At 36.7% G+C, this 17,585-nt stretch overlaps 2 protein-coding genes across 2 annotated transcripts in view; both read left to right on the forward strand.

The window, feature by feature from the left end:
• Window positions 1-3,735: 3,735 nt before the first annotated feature.
• Window positions 3,736-14,525, forward strand: btbd17a (BTB (POZ) domain containing 17a). The gene is made up of 3 exons (XM_055175107.2): window positions 3,736-4,054; window positions 5,924-6,209; window positions 12,988-14,525. Exons 1-3 carry the CDS (start codon window positions 3,973-3,975, stop codon window positions 14,069-14,071), a joined length of 1,452 nt encoding a protein of 483 aa, XP_055031082.2. The 5' UTR covers window positions 3,736-3,972; the 3' UTR covers window positions 14,072-14,525.
• A 1,940-nt stretch (window positions 14,526-16,465) lies between these two features.
• Window positions 16,466-17,585, forward strand: part of map2k6 (mitogen-activated protein kinase kinase 6) — a 35,462-nt gene continuing 34,342 nt past the window's right edge. The window contains exon 1 of the mRNA XM_055175109.2: window positions 16,466-16,871. Within this exon, the coding sequence (XP_055031084.2) occupies window positions 16,784-16,871 (88 nt within the window). The 5' untranslated portion in view covers window positions 16,466-16,783. The remainder of the gene's footprint in view (window positions 16,872-17,585) is intronic.

The raw sequence follows: 17,585 nt of genomic DNA on the forward strand, positions 1-17,585 counted from the left end.
ACAGACTGAATTCACCAGCAGAGAAAGAAAAATTGACAACCCAAACCCATAGTTCAACCACTTAACAGATCCTTTTTTTTCATTTAAATACATTAATTCATAACAGCACATAAGGTAATTACTGTGAGCAGGGTCACCAAGGCTAACATTATTAATGTGATATGCATAAATTTTTGAGGCATGTGGGGGAGATGAAGCAAGAGATAAAAGAGTTAATGAAGAGATGTGAAACGTATAAAGATAAAGAGATATGAATGAAAATACAGAGACCTTTGCAAGGAATTATGATTTATTAATGCTTTGTTTCTATAACAGCAGAAAGAGGGTTTAACAATGCAATGTACGTTTCTTTTGACAAGACTGCCCTCTAGGGACAATAGTCATAAGTGCAGTTAAATGCACAGTGTTGTTGATTTCTATGGAGGCATGTAAAATAATATCATGTGAAATAATTTACTTAAAAAACTAATATAAAAAGCTAACAAATTTAGTAAAAACACATACAACCCGTGACTACTAACTATATGCTCTCTAGCTCTTACAGACACACAATGCATTAAAATGTGCCAAGTAGGTCAAATATGGAGAGAGAGAGAGAGAGAGAGAGAGAGAGAGAGAGAGAGAGAGACAGAGAGAGAGAGAGAGAGAAATACTGGGTCAATGTATCATTGGTTTTGACATCCTCATTAACAATAATCAATATAAATGCAGGCAAACCAGGATGGCTTCCTCTTGAGTGACATAACTGACATAACTTAAGTAACATGTTAAAATTAGGTTTCATGTATTAACCTTATAGTTAATGCAATTAAATAGCATAAAAATGACAATAAACACTTGTTATAAATGCTGTAATGGGATGTAATTGATTATGCATCAACTAATGTCATAATGATTTGAAACTTATACAGTAATATAATTTCTGTATTAAAAATGATAATATCTTGGTCACTTTTTGTTCTAACCATGATTAAACTGAACAATACATCATTTCTAAGCTTTTGTATATTGTAAATACATCATGATATGGATATAAACAGTATATTGCCGTGGCGGTGACTGTAGATGAGAACTTTCTGGTTAATTGCAATGAGTCACATCATCACTTATACACTATTTACTTTGCTAACACTCCATAATATTGACTGTTCCTATAGGTTACCAATGAAACACTATAAACATTGCGTTTAATCCATGTTTTTTTAGCATTCCCCAATATTTGACAAGCTCCAGGTAAACTCTTTTGATACTATTGTTCTACCAAACCATCTTCTTTAAGATTATATGACTTGTTTCATGTTTATCTTATTTATAAATTAAATGAGAAGTACTTAAAATATTATTATTTTAATAATATTATTATATGTTAAGTGTTTGATGCATTGATAAGCATCAGGCCGTCATCAGATCTAGTAAACTTTGTCCGTGACCCAAATAAAAATAAAATCAATTTTGATGCACATGACTGGATGTCACCGTGAGGCAAATCCATTCACAACTTTCGGCCTAGTTCAGGAGCTATGACAGGGTTTCTCGTAAGTAAATGATTTACCTAGATTTTCCTTGGAAGTCCCTCAGACACGCACACCACACCCACGCGACTACACAAACACGCGTATATCTCTTCCTACTGTTGCCGTTTCTGGAATTGCTCAGCAAATTTCCATTTCTACACAGACATAAACAAACATATGACATAACCTTTAACTAGAAGTCTTTCCAGCTGGGGAAGATGTCCTTACATACAGGGAGAAAAATAAACTGTGGTGCTTCTTCAAGTGTTGACAAAATGAAATGTTCAACCTGGATAAGCGACTCGCTCAGTGCTTAGCATCAACCACATCCCAAATTCTGCTGAAAAAGTTGAATAGATATTTCTGCCTGGAGTATTTCACAATGATACGTGCATTATGAGAATCGAAAAAAACAATGAGGAAATCTTCAGAAGTTTATTTCAATTTGTTGATAATGCAAGCATCACTATTTCTCATACAATGGGACCTGTACATACCCCCAACTTATTTTAATAACTTTTGGTATCCATTTCATCCAGTAGGCTACTGTACTGTTACAGTACACTTATATGCATCATGCATGGAGTTTGGCATTGCATGCACTACATTTACTTTTGAGTTAAAAAATGAATTACTATAAAAAAAGCGTGCATCCAGTTATGCATGCAAATGCATTTGCATAAACGTGGATAATTCATGCATGCAAACGCAATTTCGTTCCAAATTATCAGCCCCGCCGCTCCCATAACGCGCATCACGCGCTGTGCGTAGGGCACCACGTGCTGAGGGGGCATCAAAAATAATAGCCTAATGAAAAAAAATGTAATGCTCAAATTATTTCATTAGCCTATAAAAATATTATTAGGCCCTTTTTATCCATGCATATGTTACAAAAAAGGGGGAACGAGATAATTTAATGGCTCTAGTCTAGAAAGTATGCCCCCCAGCCTTTGAATGTCCGTGCCGGTTGATCGCGCGGGCGCCTGACGAAGTTTGACAGAGGCCGTTTCTCAATCCGAAGGCTGCAGCCTCCAGAGGTCACATTTATAGACTGCATACGTCATCAAAACTTTCTTATTTCGTAATATTAACAATTATAAATTTAACTATTATTCTTAGTTAATCGTAAATTGTTGTAATATGCTTATGACTTGCTAATGTAATGTTCAGTTAACTGAAATAAAGCTTGATGACGTATGCAGCCTGCATGTGCGACCTCGCGCAGGCTGCAGCTTTCGAATATAGAAACGGCCAGTCAGAAGGCAACTTTTGGAAATGTCCCCGAAAAGACAGCAGGAGTCAGTATCGGAAAAAAAAGAAGAAACTGTGGGATGATGCCCGTGCATTACTTGCAGGTAAGTCCATCATGTTTAATCATTCACTTCTAAATAAGGGAAATGCGCAAGGGCTGCAGCTGTAGCTGCTGCTAATCGTAATGCGCCTCGAACTTGCTGTGCTGATATTAATGTTTAGCAAACTATGTTGTTATAACTTCAGTGCAAGCTAAATTGAGAAACATTACTGTAAAACATTACCTATGCATATGCATTTTACAAATAACTGGCGCAGTTTTTACTTTCTTTACTACGTTTCTTTAGATATTGGGCAGTAGTTTATTTTGTGGTTTATTTTGACGTGACGGTGGTTAATACTTTCTCAGTAAAAGTTAACGTTAGCAGTCAGTGCACATGTTACAATTCATCACTCTTAAATATATATAAATATAAAACGTCATGATATGAAGCAAACATTACTGTGACACTTAGTTCTCTGAATCTTTGTTTTATTTAAGAATATTGAGTATTCTTGTTTACTTATTGATGTTTATTTAATGTAATTTATTTAAAGTGACATTGTACTTGGGAAAAACATGTCTGGATTATTTTGATAATTTAAGTTTGATAATTTTTCTGTTTTGCTATTCTATAAAAAGTTTGCACTTTCAAATGTGTAGTGGGTGTTGGCTAAAGTTTTTACTTTCTGCTATTAAGTTATATGTTTGGCAATAAAAAATTAAACTGGCAAAAACAAACGTTTTTTTTTCTTAGGGTCGGGGTGGGGGGCATTATAAAGGAATTATGCTTAGGGCACCAAAATGGCTAGCAGCGGCACTGCAAATTATGCATGCTTCGATTGAACATCTGAGGATCTATGTCATACAATATTGAAAAAGAGAAAAGTCAAAGCCGTTGTCATAGCAACAGGCGTTCCTTCCCACCAAAACTAACTCCCCACCCCCTATAGGTTCCACTGATCGATAGGATAGCATGAGGGTGGAACTGACCCAAAACAATCAGTAACCTACATGCCAGCCATGTACCATAGACTTTATGCAACGTAAAGAGAACATTCAGGATATCCATCATCAACGAAGAAGAAACAGTAAAACAAAGATTTACAAGAGATAAAGAAAGGGGAAGATACAGAACAGAGTCAGAAAATAGAAAGGAAATAAAATATGGGAAATTTGGTTGATGCCCACATCTACCTGACGTTCTTGCTGTTGGTCGTCTGGGCCCATAAGCAACTTGTCCGTGGAGGTAAGGGGATCTCTTTTGTTTTCGTGCACAGATGATAAAGACAGTTTTGGGACATAGCTGGAGAGCTGCATGTGAAGAGATTTTACGTGAAGATCACAAATTAAAATACATTAGATATTAAAGCATAAAATTATTTTTCTTAAAGACATTGATATATTTAATCAGTTAAAGCAAATAAAAATTTTGATTAATAGTGCCATTGTTAAATAAATCAGCTTTTTATTGATTTCTGTCTATATTGCATTATGTTATTAAGGACATTTGTTATTATGACTCATAATGATTGTGCTACGAAGTGGTTTGTTCACACGCACACACTTCAAAGCAAATACATGCGCACAAACAAATGATGGGATTTCTAAGAACTCTAATATTCTAGGAAATACACAAGTAGACTTTTATAAGGTGGATTATCTTTTTGAGGATGTAGATCCACTTGTACATGATCAAACACTTGCTGTTTAAACATACTTGTTCCCTTCTGGGCAAACAGGAAGGTTAAGACACTTCTATGTGTAATTTTAACAATGAAAAAGAGGAAACACTGAACCTTAATACAACATGTGGTCTAAAAAATGCTGGGTTATTTTCAACCTGCCTTTGGGTCAAAAAGGGACGAACGCAGCCTGCTGGGTTGTAATTTACCCATGCTGGGTTGTTTCAACTCAAAATGCTGGATTATTTTAATCCATTGTTGGGTCAAATATAAAAAAAATTAGGGTTAGCTGTAACCCAGCTGCTGGGTTTGTCCCTTTTTAACCGAATGCTTACAAACCTCCACTCTTTTTAAATGCTGGGTTATTTTTAATCCAGCGTTGGATCAAAAAGGGCCAAAACCAGCTGTTGAGTTAAAGCCAGTTTTTTAAATAATTGACCCAAGAATGTGTTCAACCAACCCAGCACTTTGGGTTGAAACAACCCAGCATAGGTTAAATTACAACCCAACAGGTTGGGTTTGTCCCTTTTTTATTTGGTATTAAAGGTGCAGTGTGTAAATTTTAGCTACATCTAGTGGTAAGGTTGAGAATTGCAACCAATGGCTCAATCCACTGCTCACCTCTTGCTTTTGAAACACATGGGGAAGCTATGGTAGCCGCCACCGGACAAACATGTCATCGTTGGAGACAACTCAGTAAAAAAGTTTGGGCTTTTGTAGAAACATGACGGCACAAAATGGCGACTTCCATGTAAGGGGACCCTCGTTTATGGAGATAAAAACGTCTCATTTTAAGGTAATAAACAAATAACGGTTCATTATGAAAGGTCTTTATACACCCCTGATAATATAGTTTTGTATATTATTTTGCATTTCTGTCAAAAGATCTTTCTAAAAATTACACACTGTACCTTTAAAACTGGCTTACAGAATTTAATGTAATACCTGAAAAAATAAAATTTTCACTCGAATTGCCATGTCAACCATGTAAACATAATATAAAGAGCATTATGTAAAAATATAATCGTGATATCTTTAATATTGCCTGAGTAAGGTCATGTCAAACTTTCATTCTCCTAATCTCATCATTAGATTAAAAAACGTTATCTTTGATTTCACAGACAGGTCCACATTTTAATTTTTGCTGCATTGCATTTTTCTTTGGATTGTCTAACATAAATATTTTAAGCAGATCTAGTTGCACTTCTGAAATACCATTGTCTGAGTTTCTACTTGATGTTTAACTGGCATGGCTCTTATCATAGACATACATACTGTAGATGCTGCATTGCACACTTACGCCCATTGCTGTAATGTGTCAATAGCCCCACCATAGTGAGGAGATCAAGACTGCCATAAACACAGTCCTGTGAAAGTCCTTAAATATAAAGAAATGTCATTTACAATTTTATTACGAAATTTTTCACCTGCAGCAGGTCTGAGGACAGAAGATCTGGTAGGAGACACCACAGATGTGATCAGTCATTCTCAGGGGTTCGTGGCACGGCTGGAGGGTCTCCTGGTGCTGGGGAATAACAGTGACATTTCTCTGCGTGTGGAAACCGTGGATGCGGATGAGGTCAAGGTCATCCAAGCCCACACGCTGGTGTTGTCGCTGCAAAGCCGGGTTTTTGATGAGATGCTCAGAAACCGCAATGGCAGCATGTTGGTGCTGCGAGAAACGGCGGAATGTACTGCTGTGTTTGATAAATTCATCAGGTGAGAATCTATACATTGAGGAACAGGTGAGGGAAGTATGGGATTTACTTAAAGGTGCCAAGAATGCATTGAAATAATATGTTAAATTGTTCTCTGATCTCTACATAAAAGGTATGTGTCTTTATTAAGTGCAAATTTATCTAGAGATGGTTTTACATGTCCATTTACAACCTTAGGATTTGCCTTTAGAATGAAATGGTCTATTATTACCTTATTTGAAAGGGTCATGAATAAGGGGCTGGACACACCAAAACTTTTAAACGCGGCTGATAACGCCTTGAGGACGCCGAATGCCAGCTGTTTTTCAGCTGAGTGCCAGCTTTCTTCAGCTAAGCGCTTTGGTAGCTCTGATACGTCAGCTGTGAGACGGTTGGTTGCTGTGATACTTGTCCCGCCCCACCTCCACTGTGATTGGACACCGCGTGAGAACTGACATTGACGAGCGGAGCTTTTCTTCCAAAGTTGAACATTTCTCAACTATCGGCGCTCAGCGCTGAACGCGTAAAAACCGCCGGGCGCCGGTTTTCGGCGCGGAAGAAAACCGCTAGCTGCTGGCTTATTTGAAAAGCGCTGAGCTTTCATAGAAAACAATTGAAAACATGCGCCGGCCGCGGGCGTAAAAGCATTGGTGTGCACGCCCCCTAAAATGTTGAGCTCTGCTCTGATTGGCTGTTTCACAGAACAGCTCCTTCAGTAGCTCTGTTTGAGTTCTGAGTGGTAAGTTTGAGTTTTTGCCAGTATAGACCTGCAAAACTTAACGGTAACGTCAATAGTAGAACTTCAGCTTAAACGCTAGCATATAGTATTAACTAGCATATAGTGCTAACTCAGCAGTCACAACTTTGTTTTTAGCATTGTAACAACATTGTTATTAACTTAATGTGCATTTTAAAGCTGCTCTATGCATTTTCGGCATTTTTGTCAAACAGCGACCCCTAGAGTCGCTGGAGAATACTCGCAACTGTCGTAATTTCCCACTCTAGTACTCCGAAGATAATGACCAGGTAATGTTTCACAATTTCATACAAATATTAATTAGGCTACTGCATAGTCTACTAAACTACAGATGATGGTAATAGGATAATAAGAAGTTTATTCCAAGTGTAGAGTGCATATAATAATAAAGTACCGTGTTTGCTAGCTTATAACGTTTTTACATGATTGCAGCTAAATCACAAGTAAACATTACAAAATGCCATGACAAAGTTAATTGTGTATGTTGCATTATTTCATAACATTGTTCGTTATAATGTCACTATACATGATTATTGCTATTTATCATAATAGTTTGCTAATTGTGCATGTTTACACTATTTACAACCTCTAGGCTTATTTATCTCCTGATAATTATGTGAGATATTTACAACTGTTGTCATGATAATCGCATGACATACTACAAGCAAGCGCAACAGCATACAACATAGACCGCAAACAAGTTTACAAATGAGAGAATTACTTACTAGTCCATCAACAAGATCGCCAGATCAGCATCCCATCCAGTGCAGTCTTTTAGCTCACGCCAACGAGTAAAAACCTGACCGAGTGGGACTCTTGTCCGGTTCCTAACGCGGTCAGATTCTCTTTTCCTTTTCCTACTCTCTTCCGAACGCGCTTTCTTAACTTTTAAATCGTTTAGCCTCACGTCTCAAATTCGCGTGTGCAGTTGTTGTCATAGGCTTGATCGACTTCATGCGGCGCTGCAAGAACCGACAGCCGGATGACGTCAAAGTGCCGTCTCGGATCATTCTCGCGGTACTTCGACGTCATCCGGCGGTCGGTTCTTGCAGCGCCACACGAAGTCGAACAAGCCTAACGTATGTGACGTCGTTGCCGTAAAGCAAGTCGTGATTCTCGCGAGATTTGTCAGGGACGGTTCTCTCAAGCTTACATTGGTGGTTTTGCTAGCGGCGTCCTCCCCGAGCTTCAACAGAAGGATGATTCGCCCTATGACTTTGTTTACCACTGAAATAACTTTGAAGCTGTTATATTAAGGTAAATAACTGCATAGTGTGTCTTTAAGTTTGGGGCGTACATCTTAACGGTGACATCACAACCGGTGTTCAGATTGGCATGTTTTCCAGCAGTCTTTTGCATGCACACTGTTTGAATAAGAAGGAGGAAACAATCGCGTTGGAGCCTCACGATGTGTCATTACCATGTACAGAATTCTTATTATTAATTTATGCCTAGGTAAGTTTTACATTCTACGGCACCTTTAAAGGGACACTCCACTTTTTAAAAAAAATAATTAAACTAATTTTCCATCTTCCCTAGAGTTTAACATTAGATTTTTTCAGTTTTGGAATCCATTCAGCCAATCTCCGGGTTTGGCGGTACCACTTTTAGCAAACCCTATAGCATAATCCATTGAAACTGATTAGACCATTAGCATCCCACTCTAAAATAACCAAAGAGTTATAACCAATATTTTTCCTATTCAAAACTTGACTCTTCTGTAGTTACATAATGTACTAAGACCAACAGAAAATTAAAAGTTGCGATATTCTAGGCCGATATGGTTAAGAACTATACTCTCATTCTGGCGTAATAATCAAGGACCTTGCTGCCATACCATGGCTGCAGCAAGCTCAGTGATATAACACAGTGCCCAAAAATAGTCCCCTGCTATTGAAAGTTACCAAGCTTTAAAAAAGAACAATATCGAAACTTTTTGGCTATTTTTGAGGGTGATGCTAATGATTCAATGGATTATGCTAAGCTATGCTAAAAGTGGTCCGAGATCACCCAATATCAGCTGAATGGATACCAAAACGGTAAAAATCAAATGTTTAACTCTACATGAGCTCTACATTTTTTCCAAAAAAGTGAAGTGTCCCTTTAATCAAAGCATTTGTGATTGTAATTTTAGAAAGTATATATTTTTACATTGACAATTCACACATATGTAAGCTCGAAACGAGTGTGACTTTGATAGTTTGTAAGGACAACATGATGAAGTTGGGTGTATAATGCTGCATTCCAGATAAATGATGTATTTACATTTAATGATTTAATTGTAATTAATTAATAGTTTTTCATCAACTCACGAACCCCATTGGGAAACCCTGCCATATGAGAACCACATAATAAAAAGGCATTTCTTCCCTTATTTTATAAACTTTTCTTGCTACAAAGAACCTTCTGTGTAGCAGAAAGGTTTTGTGCATGTATTAAAAAAAATAAAAAAATAAATAAAGGTTCCAAAAATTGAACTTTGGTTCCACAAAGAACCTCTAACAACCCCAGAACCTTTTTAACCTAACTTAAAATATAAACATTTATTATGCTGCATTACACAAGACAGAAATGTTTTCAAAGGTTTTACAATTGAGTTCATGAGTTGATGAAAAACAATTAAAAAATTCATAAAATGTAAATAAATGAAAGAAATCTAAATAAAACAAAATACTGCATGCCATGTGACCATTACATAACACTACAATATTTTAAAAAATAAAAAAATTAGTTGGACAGATATATTTTATGTACAAAATATCAGATGAAGATCAAATAGGTAATAATAACAATAACTATGTAAAATTCTACCAATAAAAACTTTAAAACGCATAAAAAATAAATGTTTTCGAAGTTAAATAAGCAAATATGCTATTCAATTATTGAAATATTTACTTTAAATTTCAGGGGTTAGGGGTAGTTCAATGGTCAAAATATCATTGACATCTTAATTGTTATTATCTATGAATAAAAAGGACAAAAAGAGGACAAAACATTTTTGAATGTTTTCATCATATAATTGTTATGGGGGTTTCAAATTTGAAACCCCCTCTCCTATGGCATCGGTGCAGAGAAAGCCCTCAGAACGATTTTTTTTAAAAGAGCATAGATGAGAAAAACATGCTGTGATGTACCATACCAAAAACATGTCAGGACATGTAGTGTATATGATCATCACATTCCCACATGTCCAAGACTCTACCTAATGGACAATGTTGGAATTACAACCACCCTGTTAATATTAGTGCAGATACAATCAATGAAACATAACAATGATTTAAAACTTTCTGATCTTGCGCAAGCCAGCATTACTGTATGATAACCAGGTGATATTACAATGGTGAAGTGTGGCTAGCGTGAGAAGATGTTTTGGTTTCAAGAGCACATACCGCCTACACAGTCAGAATTAGCTGAACTCCTTTGTTTAGGGTTTTATTAGCTCTATAACAATCCAATGGATAAGTCAACAAAGACACAGTTAAAAGGATTTTACAGAGACGAAATCAATTCGACTGGTAGACAAGATTGACTACAGAACTTAAATGATACATTAAATCTTACTATAATGCCAGGTGTATTTAGATTTACATTTTTGTGCACATTGCTTTATCGGATTGCACATTATGACTCATAGAGCACATACTGTACTTGGTATATTGAATCGAAGAACTGGCTCTCTTTCGGTTCATAAGGAATTTAAATGTGCCGCACCTTGCAGGATGTTTAATTGGAATGACAGGAGAATTTTTACTGAATTGCATTTAAAAAAAAAAAAACTTGGTGTGGTTTTCTGCCATGGTCTATACATGAATGTTAATTCATTGTAATTACATATAAATAAATACTGTATGTGTCAAGTTAATGAAAATTTCTTAAAATGGCATTTAAAATATTCATCATTGATCTACACTCTCAGAAACAAAGGTACATAGCTGTCAAGGTGCAGTCCACTTTAAAAGGTCCTAACATGAACCATATATATATATATATATATATATATATATATATATATATATATATATATCTATATATATATATATCTATATATCAATATAAAAATAAATATATAAATAAATATAAATATATATATATATATAGTACTGTGCAAAAGTCTTAGGTCACCATGCCAGAATTAGATTTGTTGTTTTTGCAATGTTATAGTGATCATATATAATTGTTTCTGAGTCTCTTTAATAAAATACATCCAGAAAATACTTCTTATCTCTATATATTAAAAGATACTTCTTATCTCTTAAACCTAAATAAAATTAAATCCTAATTTCTAATTTGAAAGAAATTAATCTTGTTACTTAATTTTGCTCAAAAACGTTCAAGATGGGTTAAGTGCAAAGAGAGGTCACACTAAACACTGACGATGACTAATGAAGATTTTAGTCCTGAAAAATGTATTTTTTATTTTTTGGTACATTGTATTTTCTGTTTGTATCTTAATAAAATAGATTGAAAAATAAATATGGATGGACATTAAAACTTCTAAAACAAGTCTGAAAAATGTCTGTAGAAATTACAGTATTAATGGGTATTACTGGCAACTAGCTGCCAGTAACTTACTGTAGATTTTACATTTATGTTATTTACTTGGTTAAAAGTAAATGAACATTAAACATTTTTTAGTCTTTATCTCTTACGGTAAGTTACTGGCAACCAGCTGCATAATTACAGCAATTTTTACAGTGTGGCCTAAGACTTTTGCACAGTAGCTACTAATATATATATATGTAAGGAATAATTGACGACGGGCCATTGAATTATAAGAAAATAATGCACACCAAGGTGGTCATGCGGCACGACGCGAAGCGGAGTGCCGTTACACCGCAGGTGTGCATTATTTTCAAATAATTCAAAGGACCGGAGTCAATTATTCCGCTTATACCACGGTTACCACAAACATTACTCTGGTGCCTATTTTTAAGACATTTGAAAAATTAGGTGTGCGGTTTACAGAAAAATAATCAACACCCATAGAACATTTCTCAGCCAATCAGAATGCAGCATTCAACAGACCCGTGGTATAAATATATATATATATATATATATATATATATATATATATATATATATATATATATATATATACTGGCAACCATATGTAAGGAATAATTGACGACGGGCCATTGAATTATAAGAAAATAATGCACACCAAGGTGGTAATGCGGCACGACGCGAAGCGGAGTGCCGTTACACCGCAGGTGTGCATTATTTTCAAATAATTCAAAGGACCGGAGTCAATTATTCCGCTTATACCACGGTTACCACAAACATTGCTCTGGTGCCTGTTTTTAAGACATTTGACAAGTTAGGTGTGCGGTTTACAGAAAAATAATCAACACCCATAGAACATTTCTCAGCCAATTAGAATGCAGCATTCAACAGACCCGTGGTATAAATATATATATATATATATATATATATATATATATATATATATTTCTTTTTGTTTTTCAAAAAAGAAAAACATAATGATAATGTTTGTGTTAGTGAAAAAATAAGATTGATTTCTTTAAACTACACATTGAGCAATTATACATTTGTGAATTTTGCAGATGCTTTTGTGTAAAGTGACTTAAAGTGAATTGTAACTTAAGGTTTTTTTATCAGTATGATTGTTCCCTGGGAATGTGGGTTTATTACACACACTTTCACTGTCTTTAATCGATGTAGGTTATATTATTTTTTTTTTAAATAAACAAAAAATATATTTGACTATTTTCCAGAATGGATTTTACAATACAAACTTCAACATTATATTATCTATTTTAATAAAAACAGTAAAGGTAACTGTAGAAATTGGGCGTTTTGGCCCTTTTTATGGAAGCAACCCCCTCCCCCCCCACACACACACGCATACACATAATAAATAAACATTTTCTTTACAGTATGTTACTGCACTTCACTTTACAACAATTTATCCACATTTTTACAGGACTTTATCATTAACTTTTCAGTAATCAGTAATTGTATAGGTGCACAACCCTGCAAAACTTTGTATAAGAAAGGTATTCATTTTTATCTTGGTTTGCAGATATCTGTATTGTGGAGAGCTATCACTGCAGTTGGACCAGGCCACATCACTGCACAGATTGGCTACCAAGTATGGCATATCCAGCCTCCAGCAAGGTCTAACCCGGTACATGAGCCAGAATTTGCCCAGCGATTCACTTGGCGGTCATGTGGTGGGTTGGTTCCAGTATGCCACAACGGTTGGAGACACGGTGTTGAAACACAACTGCCTTCAGTTTTTGTCGTGGAATCTGTCATCTGTGCTTCAGAGTTCAGAATGGCCGACGGTTAGCGTGGAACTGCTAATGACCCTGTTGCAGCGCTCTGACTTAGTACTGAAGAGCGAGCTAGAACTATTCGAGGCCCTTGAAATCTGGCTCACCCAGAATGACCCGGACAGCCTAACTGCAGAGAACGCCCTTCGCCTGGTGCGCTATGCAATGATCCCTCCGAGAGATCTCTTTCGCCTGCAGCGGCAGTCTCCGATGCTGACACGGTACCTCGAGTCGGTTCGTGATCTGCTTTACATGTCATACCAGTTCCATTCTGCTTCACCACTTCAGCTGGCGAAGTTCTTCGAAGTTAATTGCAACCTGTTCGTGCCCCGCAACTATCTCTCGCCCGTATGGGGCTCCCAATGGATCATTAGTAACCCGTCACGGGATGACCGCAGCAGCAGTTTTCAGACGCAGCTGGGCCCCAGTGGTTTCGATTCTAGTAAGCGGGTCACATGGAACGCCCTGTTCTCGCCCCGTTGGCTCCCTCTCAGCATGCGGCCTATGTTTACTGAACAGGGTGCCATGCCGCCTCTGCGCTCAGATGGAGGAAACGGAGCCGGCCGGCCTCGTATCATCATCACACCTGCTACTTCCAGTGCCGATTTTGCGGGGGTTAGTTTCCAGAAGACTGTGCTCATCTTAACAAAGCAGCAAGGAAAACTTGTGGTGCGGCATGTTTTCAGCTTTCACCAAAGCACGGAGGAGGTGGACTTCCTTTCTGATGTGGACCTGCAACAACGCACATCCGAGTACCTGGTGGATGGAGCACTGCACTTGCACATCATTGTAAAGCCTATCTACCAGACTATCATAGCAAGCAAGAAATAATGTATGCATTTTTATCTGAATCAATCTGGTGCATTTATTTTCATTTTTTTACATTTCTATCAGTTAATGTGCTTACATATGGTCTTAAGCATCATGGCCTAGCATTTGAGCTCCAAAAAACACAGAAAGTAGGAGGACATAGCCATGATTTAGAAGGTCAATGCAATATTAAAATGCAATATAAGAATAGTAGAGAAGAGATCCATCCCACCAGTCTTACATAATGGGATAAAATTAAATACTATGTCAACTCTGTGAATATGGCTTATGGTATACAATTACTAAATTAATATAGGCTTTGACATACACCACATTATTATTATTCAATGTTTAAAGTTTTAATTTACTATTTAAAGGGACATTCCACTTTTTTTAAAAATATGCTCATTTTCCAGCTCCCCTAGAGTTAAACATTTGATTTATACCAGTTTGGAATCCGTTCAGCTGATCTCCGGGTCTGGCGCTGCCGCTTTTGGCATAGCTTGGCACAATCCATTGAATCGGATTAGACCATTAGCATCGCACAACAAAAATTTAACCAATGTGATTTAAGAGATATATCTCTTTTCCCATTCAAGTAGATAGGACGACTTGCATGATTGAAAAGCCTAGTTAAAATCATAGCTGCCTGGTGGCGCAACATCCCTAAATCGACTTTGAAATATTTGAAAAATAATATTTCCAGTGTCCTCAATTGTTACACAGTAAAAGAGGTTTTTATTAATTAACAGTAATCTATGTCAAGCTATATTATGTAGATTAACTATTTTTTTAACCTGTTATTCTGTATGATCCTGTCCATGGCTGTACAATTTTTAAATCAGAGCTTTTCTTGCATGTTGGAATAGATTATGTATGTTTAGTAGGCCTATGCATTGTCTCATTCAACAGGTTACCTAATATATCGTTCACTGTGTTTGTATGTTATCCCTTTGTACATGGCTACTTACCAAAGAAATAAAGTAACAAATCATCAAAATGTGGTTTGAGTTTACATTTTATTACACATTTATTCATATTTACACTACTTATCAACATTAACATAACATATGAAAAAATGACAAAAAATGTAAATAATATAAGCCTTGGAAATGGGATAGTTCACCCAAAAGTTATGTCATCGTTTACTTACTCTCATGTTGTTGGATCAGTAACAAAAACCGTTTGGCAGGAGGAGAAATTCAAAAATCTTTAAAAAAATTATTTTTTATTTTTATTTATTTTAATTTTTTTATGAAAGTTAAGAATGAATGGACCTGAAAATGTCAAATGGTGTAACCACCAATTGTGCCAAAAAATGAGAAATATTAAATACTTTATTCACCTTGATGGCATGTAAGCATAATCATCAAAATAAAATAAAAAACATTTTAAAATATAATTTTAATAGTTATTTCTAAATGTAAAGTTTAATGCGTTTTTGTAATATTTGTCATGACATATGTTGAAAACAGCTGTGTTTTCTAAATAATCTTTGGCAAATTATGTAAAAATGTATGTAAAAAAAATCATATTACATTCAACTCTATGATTATATTTTATTCCACATTTTTTATGAGTATATTTATATTTTTATAAAAAATAAATAAAACCAGAAATTTTTTGACTTGGTCCTCAAAAAAAGAGAATGTATGCAAGTAATCTGCAAATTTATTTTGAAATTTTAACCCTTTTACATTTAATTGTTTTGATGAACACGAAGGAAGATATTTTGAGAAATGTTTGTAATCAACCAAATCATGAGCCCTTCCTACTATGAAAGTGAATGGGGCTCATGATCGGTTTGGTTACAAACATTCCTCAAAATATCATCCTTCGTGTTCATCAGAAAAAATACATTTATACAGGTTTATAACAACATGAGGGCGAGTAAATAACATAATTTTCATTTTTGGGTGAACTATCCCTTTAACTGAGTAAGTGCTGAGAAGTACTACACCTAAGTTAGCCAATTCAATTTAATCAACTTAACTTAAACACAGTAACTTATATGGAAATTGTCCAAATAATAACTATTAAGTCTGTTTTTAAATGCACAATTGACTTCCTAAGTATTTTACCTTCTATAGAAGTCAATGGTGATTGAAAACTGCTTGATCACAAACATTCATCAAAATATTTTTCTTTAAACAACTTGAGGGTGAGTAGCTAAATGATGACAGAATTTTCATTTTTGGGTGAACTATCACTTTAAAGTTTCAATTTAGCATTAGCCTACTTTGAATACAAATTATTCAAATAACTAGTCTACTAAATAATAATACTTCAGTAATAAAGTAGGCTACTGTAAGTAAAGTAGTTAACCTCCCTTACACAACTTACCTACCATACACACTGTTGTTGCCTGTATGAATACACAGCGGCTCCTCCTGTTTTACCGACGCGTACCATTTACGTGAAACTACCAAACCCATGATCCCTTGCGCCAGGCAGGAAGAACGCGTGTTAGCAGGGGCTCGCGCCGATCCAAGTTAGGAGCTCTCAGCTGCTAGCCTTGGCCCATCATGTAAAGTGCCTGCCGAGGTTTCTTTTGCAGAGCGCTTGCAGAAATCTCCCAGTCGCGCTTTGCGAAGCGTGCAATTGAAATTCAGTCGTTTGCACGGAGAAGAGCTCACCCGACGGCCAAAGCGTCCTAGTGCATGAAGATCGGGGCTTGTATTTTGCACCTTTGTTGCAAAGCAAGCCCGCTCGAAGCCTCGCCGCGAGGGATAGATGGAGGGAGGGAGCGACAAGGAAGGCAAAGTCTTTTGTGCTTCCCCTTCCCCCAATCCAAAAGGGGAGATGTCTGCGCAAAAACCAGGTAAGTACTTTTTATTTGATCCGTGCAAAACCTCGGAAATGCAGCCAGCGTTGCACGGCATGCAAAGTGCACGATGCATCTTAAAAGTTTGATGGCTCGCGAGGGTCACTTGCATTTCCTGTTTTAATCATCTGCCCGTTTTTTGCAGAGTTTCTGGGGTGGCGATTCACCCCTTACTCGCTATTTGCATTCTCGTTCTGCCAGGATTATTAAAAAGATACGCCTTCTTTCCGCGTTGAGGAACTGCCTAGCCAGCAATGCGAGCGATTGTGCAACGGCAGCGTCGCCCGCGCCCCACTTAATAACGCGCGCGCAAGGCGATTTTCTGTCGGGAAAGGGGTTCGATTGTGACGTCACGCGGGTTTCGGTCGCGATCCGACGATTTAAACTCGCGTGCGGGACCTCTGACGTCGTTGCACGCGAGGTGCATTAAATAACGCTAAACTTTGGCCGACGGCTGCAGGTCCGATAGGTAAACTGGGACCTGACAACCAGGTTGCGCACAGAAAAAATAAACGACGACGACGAACTTCAGACGATTTTTATGAGTTGCCCGTTGTGTCCCCGCCGATGGGCGTAATGGAAAATAATTGGGATGCTCTGTCATGCAAGCAAGCTTTGTTCCAGCAGTAATGCATAGGTGGACGCTGCAAAAATAAAGAGCTAAATATAGTTTTGTTGCGAGCGTCTGCCGCTGCACACGGGGTTCAAATG

Source organism: Misgurnus anguillicaudatus, chromosome 4 (genome assembly GCF_027580225.2).
Source record: "Misgurnus anguillicaudatus chromosome 4, ASM2758022v2, whole genome shotgun sequence".
Lineage (NCBI taxonomy): Eukaryota > Metazoa > Chordata > Actinopteri > Cypriniformes > Cobitidae > Misgurnus > Misgurnus anguillicaudatus.

Bases quoted from the DNA above. Each gene is read 5' to 3' on its own strand.
- btbd17a (XM_055175107.2), top strand. From the start codon at position 3,973: ATGGGAAATTTGGTTGATGCCCACATCTACCTGACGTTCTTGCTGTTG. The intron at 4,055-5,923 runs GTAAGGGGATCT...TTTCACCTGCAG, and splicing joins TAAGCAACTTGTCCGTGGAG to CAGGTCTGAGGACAGAAGAT. The intron at 6,210-12,987 runs GTGAGAATCTAT...CTTGGTTTGCAG, and splicing joins GTGTTTGATAAATTCATCAG to ATATCTGTATTGTGGAGAGC.